At 30.7% G+C, this 15,731-nt stretch overlaps 1 protein-coding gene across 7 annotated transcripts; it reads right to left on the reverse strand.

Moving 5' to 3' along the window:
* Positions 1-7,027: 7,027 nt before the first annotated feature.
* LOC118041415 (rho GDP-dissociation inhibitor 1) lies at positions 7,028-9,864 on the reverse strand. Of its 7 annotated transcripts, none has more exons than XR_012167865.1 (7): positions 9,395-9,864; positions 9,222-9,288; positions 8,775-8,993; positions 8,561-8,685; positions 8,290-8,415; positions 8,095-8,174; positions 7,028-7,632 (listed from the first exon to the last, which is right to left on the reverse strand). XR_012167865.1 is itself a non-coding variant. In XM_073404363.1 (5 exons), the coding sequence occupies exons 1-5, from the start codon at positions 9,665-9,667 to the stop codon at positions 8,338-8,340; spliced, it is 762 nt and encodes a 253-aa protein (XP_073260464.1). In that variant the 5' UTR covers positions 9,668-9,861; the 3' UTR covers positions 7,647-8,337. The 7 variants fall into 7 exon arrangements, 1 of the variants encoding a protein (XP_073260464.1); XR_012167864.1 differs by having other exon boundaries at positions 7,029-7,638; positions 8,138-8,174; XR_012167863.1 differs by having other exon boundaries at positions 7,031-7,632; positions 8,138-8,174; positions 9,395-9,863.
* Between the last annotated feature and the right edge of the window lie 5,867 nt (positions 9,865-15,731).

A 15,731-nucleotide genomic window follows, 5' to 3' on the forward strand; every position in this document is an offset into this window, starting at 1 on the left:
ATGTAAGATCAAAAGTAATATAACTAGAAAAAAAAAGTAAATAAAAATAAATAAATAAATAGTACATGTGACGTGTAAAGGGAGGGTTTGACATCTATAAATAAATTTAAAGGTATTGATGAAGTTCAAATGAGGACTAGGAAATTTAGTTTTAAATTCATAACAATAGTAAACAGTAATGGGTTTCGATAGATAGAAGATTTAGAAAAATTTTAAATAAATATTTTTTAAAAGTGATAAAATAATTCCAAAGAGCTATAATGAAAATCAAGAATGAAATTTAAGAAATAATAACATGAAAAAATATTGGTGTAAACCCCAGTTAAAAAAATTGATAAATTTACTGTGAAAATATTTTATCAGTAAACAAAATAAATTGAGAGAAGAAAAAATAAATATATTTTTAAATAATGAAATGGCTCCAAGGATTTAGTAAAATGGTTAATATGATCTATGCAAGGGTGGAATAAGAGAATTCAGATTTTTTATGAAAAATCATAAACTACCCAGTTTTATGCTATCAAGCATAACTCTTCATTTGACAATCAGATTGAGCTGAAATTTTTCTCGAAGTCTCATAACATGTTTTTCTATGTTGGGTTAAATTTCATGCCAATCAAAGTTTGGTAAGGTCATACGAAATTATCAGTGGCTGAGAGAAAATCCAGAAAAATAGCATGTTAATAATAAATAAGGGCAAAAATGTAATTAGCCAGACAATTCCAACATCTTCTTCTTTTTAAATGGTTAGTCATTTTTGGAGGAGGGAGAGAGAGATCTTTTTCTTCATTTTTGTTTGAATCATCCTTGAAAAATCACCATAAATGAGAGTTTTGGGAAGAAAGTGGAAGAAAAGAGGGAAAAGAATGGATCATTGACATAAATTTATGAGAAAAAGAGAGAAATTTTTGGATAGAGAGAGAAAGTATAGGATTAAAGAAGAAAAGAAGGTAATAGAGGCTTTGGACCATAGAAATTGTCATCAAATTGAATTTGAAAAGGTAAACAAGATTTCCTTTGCATTTATATTCAAGTTTTAGTTGATTTTGATTATGTGTTAAAATAGGTTTGCAAGAAGGGTTGGGGTTTGTTGAATTGTGGATGAAGAAATGATATTTGTATGAGAAATAAGTTGTTAGATTATGTAATAGTATTGTGAAATGTTACTTAAATGATGGTATAATGCATTTGGTGTTAAAAAGATTAACATTATGAAGTAATAATTTGAGAGGATGGGAAGAGTTATACGTTTTGGGTTAATGGTTAGTTAAATTGTTAATTAAAGTTTTCTTTTAAAACTTGAGAAGCAAACATTGGTTCCTTGATTAAACTAAAATGTTGTGATGTTGTGTAATGGTAGGATTTTGAATAAAATAAGTTTGATATTATTATATAAATTAAAGGGTTCGAGCAATTAAAGGTATGTTGCAATATGATGAGATACATTAGAATGAGATTAGATAAATGTTAAGGAATTGTGTGTGGATGAGGTATCATTGAAATAATATGTATGAATATTAAGAATATTAATTAATATTCATGAGTGTAAGTTAAAATAAACTTATTGAGAAGGTTGAATTGTTGTAAATATGTTATGAATGATTGAGAAATTATGTAATGGAAATTATATTAAAGAAATTGAAATCACTTGTAAAGATTCAACCATTAGTGATCGACCATGAGAGGTTTAGTTGGAAGTCATGTGTTTGTTTGAACTATAAATGCTATTATTATAAATTATATATTAGGATTTAGTTATGACCATTTAAGTTGAGATGTGAGGAATAAATTATTATCTGTGTATGAAAAAGGGAATAATAACATTGCATATAGGGTGTTTGATAAAATATATGAAAAAAGATGAATAAACTAGTGGTTAAAGTGTGAATAAAACGACATAAAAGGTGTTAAAATTAAATAAATGGATAGTTATGTTTGTGTTTGGCCAAGCAAAATGCCAAATTTGTATAGTTAAATTTTAAGTAAATGGATATTAATAGGTGTGTAAAGTAGATATAAATAAAAGTAGTGTATCTAATAAATCATTTTTTTAGAATGATATGATAAATTATTTTGTACCAATTTAGGAGAGACTCTAGAAAACTTACCATGGATTAAAAAAACAGGATCTACGTGTGAAATAGGTAAGTGTCCTACACCTTGATAATTTCACTTGTATCATTTAGATATTTTTTTTTAAACTATAGTTTCTTTAAAGTTGTAACTCATGAATATTTAATGAAATATTAAAAAGAAGGAAAAAATATGAATTTAATTTAGTTGCCCGAGGTAATTCAGTAGCTAATGATATCCATGTGATACATTGATACTAGTATTTACTTGGATGAAAGCATATTGGTTAAGGATTTGATTAGTCATTCCTATAATGGAGACTAATGATTCCAATGAAGTTTCATTGATGTTGGCATTAACGTGATGACATTAAAGTGTTGAAAATGAACTTGATTAGCTTTCCTGATTTAGAAAGCTAATGATATCAATGAATTGTATTGGTATTAACATCTTTTAAACTTGATTAGTCATTCTCAGTTGGGGAGACTAATGATATCAATAAATTATATTGGTATTGGCATCTTTTAAATTTGATTTGTCATTCTAAGTTTAGAATACTAATGATACCAATGGATTGTATTGGTATCAACGTCTTTTAAATTTAATTAGTCATTTATGGTTTGGGAGACCAACAATTATACCAATGATTGTATTGGTATATAAAACTCTTAAACCTGATTAATTGTTCTCAATTTGGGAGACTGATAATACTAATGAATTGTATTGATATCGATATCTCTTAAATTTGATTAGTTGTTCCTGATTTGAGGGACTAATGATACCAATGAAGTTCATTGGTATCAATATAAACATGAAAGGAATATATAAAAAAAGGACTTAATTAGTTATTCCTAAAAATAATAATTAGAAGGTTAATAATATCAATGGGTTTATTGGCACCGACATATACTAGAAAATTTGATTAGATATCTAATGTAATAGAAGCGAATGATACCAAAGGGATTGGTATTGGTATTGGTATTGGCATACCATTAATTAGCCACACTCGAGGTGATGACTAATGATATCAATTTAGAAATTAATGTTGACATCGATAAATTGACCGAGTTATAGGTGATAGATAATAATATTACGTTAGATGTTGAGAATTCAGATAAAAGATAAATGAATGATAAGTAAATGAGATAAAAAGATTTTACTTATCAGCACGAGATAAAAGAAAAGAGAACCTAGCTATATTTATCTAACATAATATTTTTACTGAAATTATGACATTTGTTTATCAACACTTTATAATTAATGTGTTATATAATTATTTGTATGTGATATTGGATGGTTTGAAATTATTGGAATATAGTTGATGTGGAGCATGATCTAGGATGACTAGATTAAGGGATTGAGATTATGAGTACAAGTAAAACAAGTTTAAGTCAATAATTTGAGAACGATCCACTTTAAAAGGAAACTTAATGGAAACCTCTGTAGAGATAATAATGACCTTAAAATATTGTATTTATGGCATCATGAATTGAGGTTGTTATGTCTGAACTGGATTTAAAGGCTGGGGTTATTGTTGCAATTATGGCTAATAGACCTTGGATATCTTAGGATACCATTTATATGAAATTTATTGTGTATAAAGGATATTAAGACAAGTGTTATTAAGAAATGAGATGAACTGATGAAGACTTGTAAATGTATTTTTTATTGTCAATTTTTTTACTAAAGGTAAAAGGTGAAAAATAATGTGCAGATTCATAATATGATTATTGTTAATACACTATTGAAAATATTAAATTTTAATGAATTCTTAGGATCATAAATAAATGATATAATTGTTATCCTCGATCATTAACATATTTGTGAAGCGTTTAAATGAAAAAAAAAGGAAGAGATATGCAAATGTGTTTGAGAAGATCACAAGTGTTATTATTATTTATATAATAAATAGAGATAATATGGTAGTGAGTTGAATAAGTAGAAACTATTGCGTTGTACTTATTTCCTTCTTAAGTGAAAGGAAATGCTAGAGGTTTTGATTATGAATACAAGTGGTTTATAATTCATATTATTTATGTGTTACAAGCATGTGAAAGGTTTGAAATAACAATATGTAATTTAGGGTAATTGGACTATGAAAAAAAAAATAATTAATGGTACAAATAGAAAATGGGGAAAAATAAATAAAGATGTCATTATCCAAAGTATAGTTTTTACAAAATAAGACAAAAAAGATATTACGTATTATTTTAAATAAATGTATGTATCATGAATAAAATGTATATTTTTTTATATTAAAATTATTAATTTTATATATGTATATTTCAGGTCCATCACATTTGTCATTGCAGTAGAAATATGGTAGTTCGGTCTTTATAGCCATCTTAAGTAGAGTTTTGTTGTTTTTATGCTCTATTATTTAATTAATTGAAATGTATATGTATTTTTTTGGAGTTTTTATCTAGTGAAACATTAAACTACTAGTTAAGTTGGATTTTCTTTATGCATCTATGTTATAATGATATAAGGACCTCATTGAAAAACACACACACACACACAAAGAAATATATATATATATATATATATATATATATATATATGTGATATTTATATGGGATTATATAGGAATTTGATAGGCTAAAGTTATGGATAAGAGTTCTGTTTATGTGTGTGTTTGTGTAAAGGACATTATAGTGATGCAGACAATGAATGATGGATTGAGGGTATGATTGGGGTTACCTAGATACTAGTTGTTGAATAAGATATTTATGTGGGATTATACAAGAATTTTATAGGCTAAGGTTATGGATAAGAGTTCCGTATAAATAAAACACTGCTAAAATTTTATAAAAATAAACTAAGTAGAGACATATTAATACTATGTTAATGTGATGTAGGAGATATGAGTATTTTGATTTTTTTTTAAAAAAAATTACCCAAATTCTTTTGCACTTGATTATTTGAAATGATAATAAATGCATCCAAAAGTTCAGGATGTTATATATAAAACATATCATTAATGAATTGGAATAAATATCATTTATATATTATTAATGAGAAACAAATATTCCTTATAGATCATTAATGAATATTAATGAGATGATAATATAGTAGAATTTGAGAAATATTCTATACAACTATAGGTTTGAGAGATGATTATTCCTAACATGAATATGTTGTCAATAATCTAAAGATAGAACTATATGGTCATAACATGGATCTATACGACTAATTAGGTATGACGTATAGCCTAACTTAAGGGAGATGAGCATGGCAGTTCATCAGACCCATAATACTCTGGGCTCAGCTCATGGTTGATCTCAAGTATGTTGGGTCTAGCATTTTGCTAGACCCACGGTGTTATAGGCTTAACACATGACTGAATCCAAATATATTATGTTTAGCAACTCGTTAGGCCCATGGTGACTTAAGTTCAGTTCATAGATAAACTCAAGTATATTAGATTTGGCAACTCGCCAAACCCATGAAAACTTGAGTTCAGCTCACAGCCGAACTCAAGTATATTAAGTTGGATAATTTGCTAGACCCATAACACCTTAGGCCCATCTTATGGCTAAACCCAAGTATATTAGAACTGAAAAATTACTAAACTAACATTTAATTAGGTTATCATCCTATAATAGATTTGGATTCTTTCAAAGCACAAAAAACATTGAATAAAAAATATTAACGCATTATAAAGCCAAGATGAAATTAATAGATTCATCTAACTTTTAAATAATGATAAAAAAAGGAATCCATTATTTTAATTTTTTATGTTATTGTGATTAAAATTTAGTTTTTTTTGTTCTTCTTAAAAACACATTTTAAAGCCACAATTTCCCCAAACCAATCAAAGTCTACTTAGTGTATTTTTCAATGCTATAAAATAATTCCTTCAATTTCATTTGACTACAAGACTCGGGTCCCACTTAAATTGTTGATTCTCATGAGTCATGACCATGTTGAATCTTGGTTTCAAGTAACACAATAAAAAATTTTAATAATCATTTTATTTCTATTTATAAAATTATCAGTTTTGGTTTGGTTTAAAAATCAATTTAAGTCTAGATTCTCAAAGAAAAGAACATTGAATTACATCTCATCAAATTGGTCAAAAATAAGAACAAAGCAAATTGGGAAAACCCAAAATATGGAAACGAAAGTGAGAGAGATTTTGGAATCAAAATATCGTAGGGCATGGCTTTGGTGTGAAATAATGGAGGGTGAGGGTGGTGCCGTGGTGGTCAAGAGTGAGGGCCCGCCATGATTTTTGGGCCACCAGCATCTCGCTGTCCCAGCCCCAAAATTCCACCTTTGACCCTTAAATTCAAGGATCTTGTTTTTTACGAGGGAAACGTCATCGTTTCTTCGATATTTCCCACCGACACTTAATTGTGCTTAGTGTATAAGTTGACCAAAGTGCAACGAAGGAATTAACTCAAATATTATTAACATGTTCATCACATGAAAGTCATCTTTCATATAACCAAACCTCACATTGTTTTTCTTTAGAGATTTTCTTTTCCATTTCGTAAATAATAATACCGTAATATAAAAAAAAATGTTATTTATAGAAGAACATAAATATACCTTTCAAAACAAATAATAACATTTAAGATCTTTATAACCATTGTGTAATTATTTTTATCTTAGTTGGTTGACTTTTAAACTTAATATTGATGATACATACATGCATATATATATATATATATATATATATATATATATATATATTCTTAAATGGTTTTTTTTTTTTTTTTTGCAATTCAAACTTGAGAAATTTAAAAAATTAATGAAGCATCTCGAGTGATGATTTATTATGACCTGTATCCTTATTGACATTTATTAAAGCACGAGGCATGTGAAGTCATGGGGATTTGAGGACATCGGGCAAGATTAATCTCCTAATCATAACTTAATCGACATTGACTTTGGGTGAGGAAGGTGGGATTTGTCTTGTGAAGCTAGAAGGAAAAAAAAAACCATAAAGAATATTATTCTGTCTTTGTTCTTGGTGAAGGTCTTGTGGCAATATCAAGACCGATCGACCGCATTAGCTGGCTAGACCTTGATTTTCGCACATGGGTTTTGTTTTTATAGAAATCATGGCCTTGCAATTAAACTAATCAATATCATTATCAAGAGGGTTAGCGAGCTAAATACACATTTTTCGGTGGAGGGTCTCTTCATGTGTTCATCAACTAATCACGACCTTTCATAATCTGATTCCACCCATCTATACAGTTAAGTTCAATTTCTCAGTTAACAACTTGATTAAGAACTTAATCTAGCACTCGAAAGAGTAGCTTGAAAGTTACTTGCCATTCCCAACAAGCTCTCTCTTTCTCCTGTGAGAATAATTATTGCTAGCAAGAAGACTGTTGGGGAAAAAGAGAAGAAAAGTCCATGGCCAAATTGGATTCTTGACAAGCAGGGAAAGGCTAATATCAACCTGGAGCCAGGGAGGAGTGGAGGTCAGATGGGAGGTTACTTTCAACTGTGTATAGCAGTTACGGTGGCCCTTTCAAGCTCATATGCTCCATTTTTTGTTGTTGTTGACGAGTCTGGTGGCCCTTCTAGAGATCGGTTTTGATTCTGAAACTTGCATGGTGAAAAATAATGTTAATTTCTTTTCGTGAGAGAGTCATATAGTATTATTATATGTTGATGTCGCCGAGGAAAGGAAAGAAAACAATATTGTATATTGAATTGGGTTGGGTAGATTCCACTTATCAAAGAGCTCATGCAGCCCACTGAAGTCTCACAGCCCAAGACTGGTAGACCCAAATATTGTCATTTATTTCTTAAGCATTTTAAGAACATTTTTCTTAATCGAGGGTTCTAATAAGTAAGAAAAAAAGAAAAGAATTGAGGAGGTTTACAAAAATTAAAGCAAGTACAATATTCTAGCCATGCCAGAAAGGAATTTAAATGGACAAGTACAATCGAAGCCATCATCTCCATGACTATAAAACATTCTCGTGACTCCTAATTCATATAAACATCGAGTAACCTGAGTTACACAACCTACTGCAGAAATGGAGAAAAGGCAAGTACCATAAAGACATGCTAAGCTTTCATTTATTGAAAAGAAAATTACCATTAGCACTTTCTTCGTCTCTATTGCTGTGAGATATCTGGCCACAGACATGATTACAAGAGGTTAATGGAGCTAGAGACAACAATTAAACATGGCGTGAAGATCAGGGAAGACATGGAACTAGTAGTAGCTAGTAGTTTAAGAATTATAACTGAGTGAGACAGATGTGTTAAAAGGTTGTTGGAAGAATGATCGATCATTCAAGTAGCAGCCCATTCTTTTCGAATGCCAAAGGTGTAGTTGATCTCCAAGTAGCACTTGTTATCATCATCCAAAAACTGAAAGAAACAGAGATGGTTAATTAGGACAAGAGGGAGATGCCATATTGTGATTTTGCATCAGAGTACTGTTAAAATGAAGATTTCTTTCCTTTTTTTGATGAGATTATGTTCAAAGAAAAACCTCAAAAAGTTTAAAACCAACCTTCGATCTTGCAGAGTATGATCCTCTAGCAAACATGCCCGAGGGTGTGGTCTCCTCTGGATTAACATGCGTGTAAGCCTCTGGCTGAGGACTGTAGGTTCCGAGCATTTCTTTTGTGCTGTCCACTGAGTCAACAAAGACTGATTATAAGATGGGAAACGTTCAAGTGTTTGTAGCACAGGTTTTGGCACGAGTCAGGATGTAGATAGCTCACCCTTGACTCCAGTTTTCCAGACAGTATTGGTGTACCTGAGGCCAGACACAATGTTATTGCTGACTTGGAAGGAGAATTTCAAGCTGTAGGGACTGCCTTCTTTCAATGTAAACCACAAGCCTTTGGGCTTCCCATTCTCAGGAATCGAAAGTACGATGTCTGGTCTACCAGGAGACAGGATCGACAGATTAAGAAATTTCACATCTGGTTCAAGCGTTTCTGCAATAATGAAAAGAAAAACAAGATTATTTAGAGGATTAAATAAAATAAAAAAAGACAAGGAAAGGGATTCTGTTCGAAATTCTTTGTTGGAACATGTAACATTAATTATAGAGATGAAAGAATTAACAGAAACCAAGATATACTTTAAGAATTTCAGAAGTTAAAACCCATCAAACTCGCATAATTTTAGATGAGGAAAAATAAAATATGACGACATGCATGCACCTCCAATGTTGTTCAGATCCACACTCCCAAGAAGCTGCTCCTTCCACTTCCTCAAGCTCTCATCATCCTGAACTTCCAAAATCCATGCACCAATTTATGAAAAATGAACTAACAAATACATTTTCATAACTAAAAATGGAACATAAAATAATAACAGCAACAAAAGAACAAACCTTGTCTTTTTCAAGCTGTTCTTTGAGGGTGTACTGAGGGCCCAGCTGAAGCTTGTCGGTTCCGTTCTCATCATCTTCCTCTTCGTGATCAGTCGCATACATAGAGGTCTCACTCTCACTCATCTGCCTTCCTATCCTCACTCCACCATCATGATCCTCGTCACGTGTTTCCAGAACTCCACTTTTCTCTCCTCCTTCCTTCCTCTTCTTCTTCTTGTCGTCATCAAACCCCATATTTCTCAAACTTGATGTAGCTCCAATAGCCAAAGACATCAACTTTAAGATCGGCAGTACATCTATAACAAAGTACTACAAATTTATAAACTTTGAACCCAAGGAAAAAAAAACGACAATAGAAAGACTACTGGTAAGAATTTGTTATATCGAAGAAAGAAAGAAAGAAGATTGAAGAGAATCCAAGATGGGAGCAAAGTTAATTTATCACTTGACTTTTGCCGTGTCAAAGAAAAAGAGGCAAGAAAAGGCCACAAGATATTTTTGTGCAGACTCCACCTAACGAGAGACAAATAAAAGACGCGCAATGCACTTGATGTCTTGGCTCGGTGGTTAAAGGGATTTGTTTTCTTTCTCTGTATTTTGGGTTCCAATCTTACTGTGCACGCCTGTCATCCCCGCGATGCCTTACATGCTCACTGAGATTGCAGGATATTTAGTGAGCCGTAGGATTAGTCGTGGTGCGCGCAATCTAGCCCGGACATCCACGTAAATAAAAAAAAAAAAAAAAAGACCCACAATCCACAAACAAAAGCTCAGCAAAGACAAAAGGAAAAAGAAAAAGAATAACTAGGTTTGTCTTGTCTCCTGGCTTTTCTTGTCCTTCTTTTTTCTTTCGGTTAGGGTGGATTGTTGTTGAATCTCAAAACAATTTGAGATAGCTCGAGAGAGAGAGAGAGAATTCGATTGGAGGTAGCTGAGAAAAGGTCATGAGGTGATCCGAATATATAAGAAAGAAGGTGAAAGTCACTATTTTGGAAGGGGACATGGTGGGTCGACGGATTTTAATGAAGCACAGTCTCAGCCTAGGATTGAGGGTGATCTTAACTGTCACTTTTGACTCTTTCTTGAAATATCTATGCAAATAATCTAACAAGAAAAGAAAAAACTTATTACCAGTCAATGGACCGTGATTGGTGTCTTCTAGTTGTTTTCGTTAATTAATGATGCCATGCATGAATTTATTAACTTCCCTTCCTCTTTCTTTCTTTTCTTTTTCAATGATTCAGGAAATTCTCATGTCACTTTTACATATCAAAATTAAGTTAACTTTTTATATATATATATTAAAAGGGGCACTTAATCTATTAATCACACTGATTAATAAAAAACTAAAGAACTAAGCTTTGAAAATGAAATTGTTAAATAGTACCTTATATTATTTAAGTTACGTATGTAGTTGATATATAATTTTTTTTAAAAAAAATACATGATATAAGATTAGTTAATAATTAATAAATACATAATTAACTATTATACATATAATTTCTATATATATATATATATATATATATATATATATATATATTGAACAAATAATAGGAGAGGTTTTATTTGTGAGATGTTGTCGTGTTGATTATGGCATGGGTCTTGACTTTTCATCTTGTAATAGTGATAGTGATAGGAGAGCATATATTGGTTTTGACCGAAGAAAAATGAAGAAAATAATAATGATAATAGATGAGTAATAAGAAAAATTAGAATCAGTCAACTCGTGCATAAGGAACAGAGGGGAAGGGAAAAGAGGACGTTAGCTCGGGTTAGGAAAGTTGTGTTAATTAATTAGCAGTGTCAATGAGAGAGAGGAAAACACAGACAGAAAAGCAATTGTAAATTGCTTTTCAGTAACTGAGGTTGTACCTCACTTTTTTAGTGGGATCCATGTGAAATAAAATTATTATTCAATTCAACCAAACATTTCAATCCTGTGTCCGCTGTGTCAAACGGGCACTAAGTATACCACAAAACCATAGTTATCAAATCTAGTCCGGGATTGATCTAACTAAAAGGCCAGGTCCCGGGTCACACTGGTTGACCCTGGTTAATTCAAAAAATAATTTAAAAAAATTTTTAGGTTTTAATATTTTATATAAAAAAAAATTAAGAAACAATCTATATGGATATATGCTAAAAGATTATTTCAAAATATTTTTTTATCCTACATTGAAAAAATATTATTTTATCCTTTTAAGTTGAAGTATTTAAATCAAAAGGATTTTTTATCCCATATTGAAAAAACACAATGTTTTTACTATGAACATGGAGTATATATATATTAATGGGCTTCAATTTCCACATTGAAAAATAAAACATTCTTCTAGTATTTTATATAGTGAACTTTAATATGAGTTAGTAACTAACTGAAAAAGATGACAAAAAAAGGTCTTTGGCCAGAGAAAAAACATAATTTTTTTAAAAAAGATCTCTACCGGGTTCTGCCGAATCACCCAAGTTCTAAGTTGACATGGTAGCTTAAAGGGTTTTCTTTGGGCCAATTGTAGACCCAAGTTTTGAATGAAATTGACCCAGTCAAGTTTCGGGTCACCTAAGTCCTGAGTTAACCTGTTGGGCTAGGCGGGGTTTGATAACTATGCACAAAACAAAAACAAATACAAAAAAAAAAAAAACAAGCATTGAAAATCAAAATAGATTCAAGGGAAAATTTACATTTATGGTCAAAACACCACCTTTTTCTCTCTAAATAATCCTTCCTATAAGTTTTTATCTCTCTACTCATTGTTCTCTCTCTCTCTTGCATCATATGACTTTTCTTTGTCCTCACATCTCAGGGAGGAATATGATTTGTTATTAGAAGATCTCTCTCGCTTATCTATAATATTTTCTCTTTCTTAAGATCTTTCACGTTTAGTATCATTGTGCTTGGGTGATTTATGATGGTTAAGATGGTGAGATTCTTTGTCCAATTGGTTTTTGTGGTGGTCACGAGTGACTTTGAAAGAGGAATGTATTGTAATAAAGGGTTTTAAATTAATAATACTATTTAATCTCATTCACTTTATTTCTCAATTTATATATATATATAAAAGACAATGCATGAACTAAAAGATTGTGTTACTCTCTTAATCTTACTTACTTTATTTCTCAATCAGTAAAAAAAGTAAGTAAAAATGGTGCAAGAATTAAGGAGCAGCTTTATTGTTCATATAAACAATGACTATTACCCTAGTTCTTTTAGTTGTTTAGCAAGAGACGGTGCAAAGACAATGTAAGAATTAAGGAGTAGCTTCATTGTTTATATCGGTAGTGATAGTTACCCAATTTTTTTAATTGTTTAATTAATTAGAGATGAGGCATTGTCACACGTTAAACTTGAATAGAGATGTTCACCAAATAATGAAAATGGGTTAGGTTCCTCAATTGAATATTATTATGATGCTCAAAGTAACTTCAAACTAATAAAAGATAATCATGATTTTCTTTGATGATTATTCATCATTAGTAATAAGTAGCAAATCACCATTCCAACTGTAGTTAAAAAAAGATACTATTCCTCGTAAAATTCTATATGTTTGTAGTGTTTAAAGATAGTAATGGATCGTGGCTAGAATTATGTTAAGGTTTTTCTTAACAAAGCAATGTACAGATCGAAGAAAAGAGTATAGAATAAAAGAGAAGGAAAAAGAGATTGAGAAGATGTATTACAAAAGCTAAATTCTTTATTGCTTGCCTTTCACATTTCTATTACAATATACAACGAATTCCTTTCCTTTAACTACTATCAAACTAACATGTTAACTAACTTTTAACCAACTATCAACAACTAATTAGCTTGCCATGTGTTAATTCCTTACAAGCTAAGTCTAACTGTTGTTGTTATAATGCAATTACCACTGCTACCATGTTTGTTATGTTGCTTACTACTATTGCCTTCATTCTTCTACTAAAAGCTTACTACTGATTCCTTCCAGAGCTATTCAACAAGCTTTTGTAACAACACCTTTCCCTATAAAAATCTTGTTCTAAAAAATAGTCATAACCGATTTTAACCCTACATTAAAAAAAGATTAAAAAAAAAATAAGGAGCAAAATGACACTCAGGTGAAGAAATAGGGACCAAAATAATAATAATAAAAAAAACAAATAGTTTGAGTCTCTCCTAAACAACTTAAAAAAAGGATAAAGAAATAGAGGGATAAAATGATTGGTAGGTAAAGATACGAGATCAGTAGATAAAAGATCAGGATTAAAGTAAAATATTTGGTGAATAATCTATATATATATAGATAATCCAAAAACAACTTTTAATAAGTGCATCCATAAAAAAATTCATGAGAGATTAAAGTGCAAAGCAGAGGAAAATTCAAGAGATAACACAATGCAAAAAAAAAAAAAAAAACAAAGAAAAAAACATTTTTCATCTTCTTCCCTACATAACAAACCAAACCTTAGCCACCCTCTCTCCCATTAACTTTCAGCCAACCACGATAGACCAACCACAACCTCCTCTTATTGGCTAGCCCCTCTCTTCAACAACCCTACTACCAAACACCTGACCTTCACCAAAAGATAAGCCCTGATTCCTTTTAAAAAAGAAAGAAAATCAATCCAGCAACCTTTAAAATCCTCAGCCTCTACCACTATCCAGTTGGATTTTCTTCTATTTTTATTTAGCTAAACACTATAGATCAACCTTGATCTCTCTTGTTAAGAATGATCGGGAAAATCCTTTATTTACAAACCAAAACTAAGCCACGACAATCCTAAATTTTAACCTAAAAAACACACCAAAATCTACCTTTTTCCTATTAAATTATCCTTAAACACGACTAAAAACTCATCCAATTTATCTTAAAAAAGAATTCCAAAAGTCACAACCTTAATTTCCTCCTAAAATCCTAGCACTTTTATGGTTTTTTGCAAGTTAATAGTAGCATGTGAGGAGCATTCACCGCCACCAAAGTGTAAGTGCATGAGACGTACATGCTGATATTTTTTTGCCTTATTCTAGGTCATTTTTTACTATTTTAAAAGGTCAATTTTGAATCCAAAAATTATTTTTTTTACTTTGTATAATTTTAAAAGTAAAACCTTGCAGCCAAGCCCAGGTCCGAAACCACTTCTTTAGGATTAAAAGCCTTTACCAAATATGCAGACACTAGTTTAAACAAATTTCAACGTGAGCGCAATATGTATTTTTATCATTATAAAACAAGAACAATGTAGCTTGTATTAAGTAGAATGCTTTAAGGTGATGTTTATCTTACCTCTAGCATAATTAACTCTTTACCTATAACTTTTGAAGACTAGTTAGAGTTTTCTAGTTACCATAAACTAAGTGGCGACTTCTATTTCTTATATTTACCTATAATTCACATACATATCCTTTATCATAGAATCATAACTTCATTGGGAAATTATTAAGGGCTAAACTTTGTTTGTTAGATTCCATGATAATGTACCTATTATGCTTCATATTCTGAATGTTTGCCTTGCTTGTTTTCTTAAAAGGTTTCACGTGTTATCATTTTGCATTTTTTTTTGTATAATTATTGTTGTTATTGTTATTGTTGTTTATATGATTGCATTCTGTATGGACTAAATATAGACTTACACCCTTGCACCTATACTCACATCATATACATGCATTTTATTTTAAGTTAGCAATGAGAAAATTAGTGGTGCTCCGATGGGTTTCACCCTAGAGTAGCACTTATAAAACATTGACTCTCTTTGAAAGCCTATAAGTCTTGATTGGTACCTGATGGGATTTCCCCATTCAATACTTTTTATGCCTTATAGGCCTCATGTCAGTTTTTTAAGGTTTAATTACCCAAGCAACGAGGGACCTTTTTAAGACCATTAGGTTAGCCAACTTACCTATATGTAATGGCTAGGACCTTTCCCTAGGTTATTTCCTAGAATATCATTGGACAAACCTATAAGCATGAAATCTTGACTTATAATTTGGTCATTTCAGAAATGGATGATATAATACAACTAAGATGATAGGTTACATTCAAGATGAATTTCAACAAAGGTTTGAGTCCTTAAAACCATAAGAGAGGATTGTCTAACTAAGTATTTAAGAATAAATTGCTTGATATAAAATACATATTCCTCCTCAAAGAAGATGATAAAATTTTTATATTTTAGAAAAAGCTAAATGTCTATAACAAGTATAAATTTTGATACAAGTATGGGAACTTGGAAAAAATGGTTAAACTAACTTTTCAAAAAGGGGTCATCAAAATCATGGTGTTATTTTAGGATCCATCATACATGTGTTTTACTTTTAAGACAGTTGACATGGTGCGCACTTTTAAAGAGTATCAATAGTTATTGCAAATGCCTCAACCTATAA

The sequence above is a fragment of the Populus alba genome, chromosome 14, assembly GCF_005239225.2.
Source record: "Populus alba chromosome 14, ASM523922v2, whole genome shotgun sequence".
In the NCBI taxonomy this organism is placed as follows: Eukaryota; Viridiplantae; Streptophyta; class Magnoliopsida; order Malpighiales; family Salicaceae; genus Populus; species Populus alba.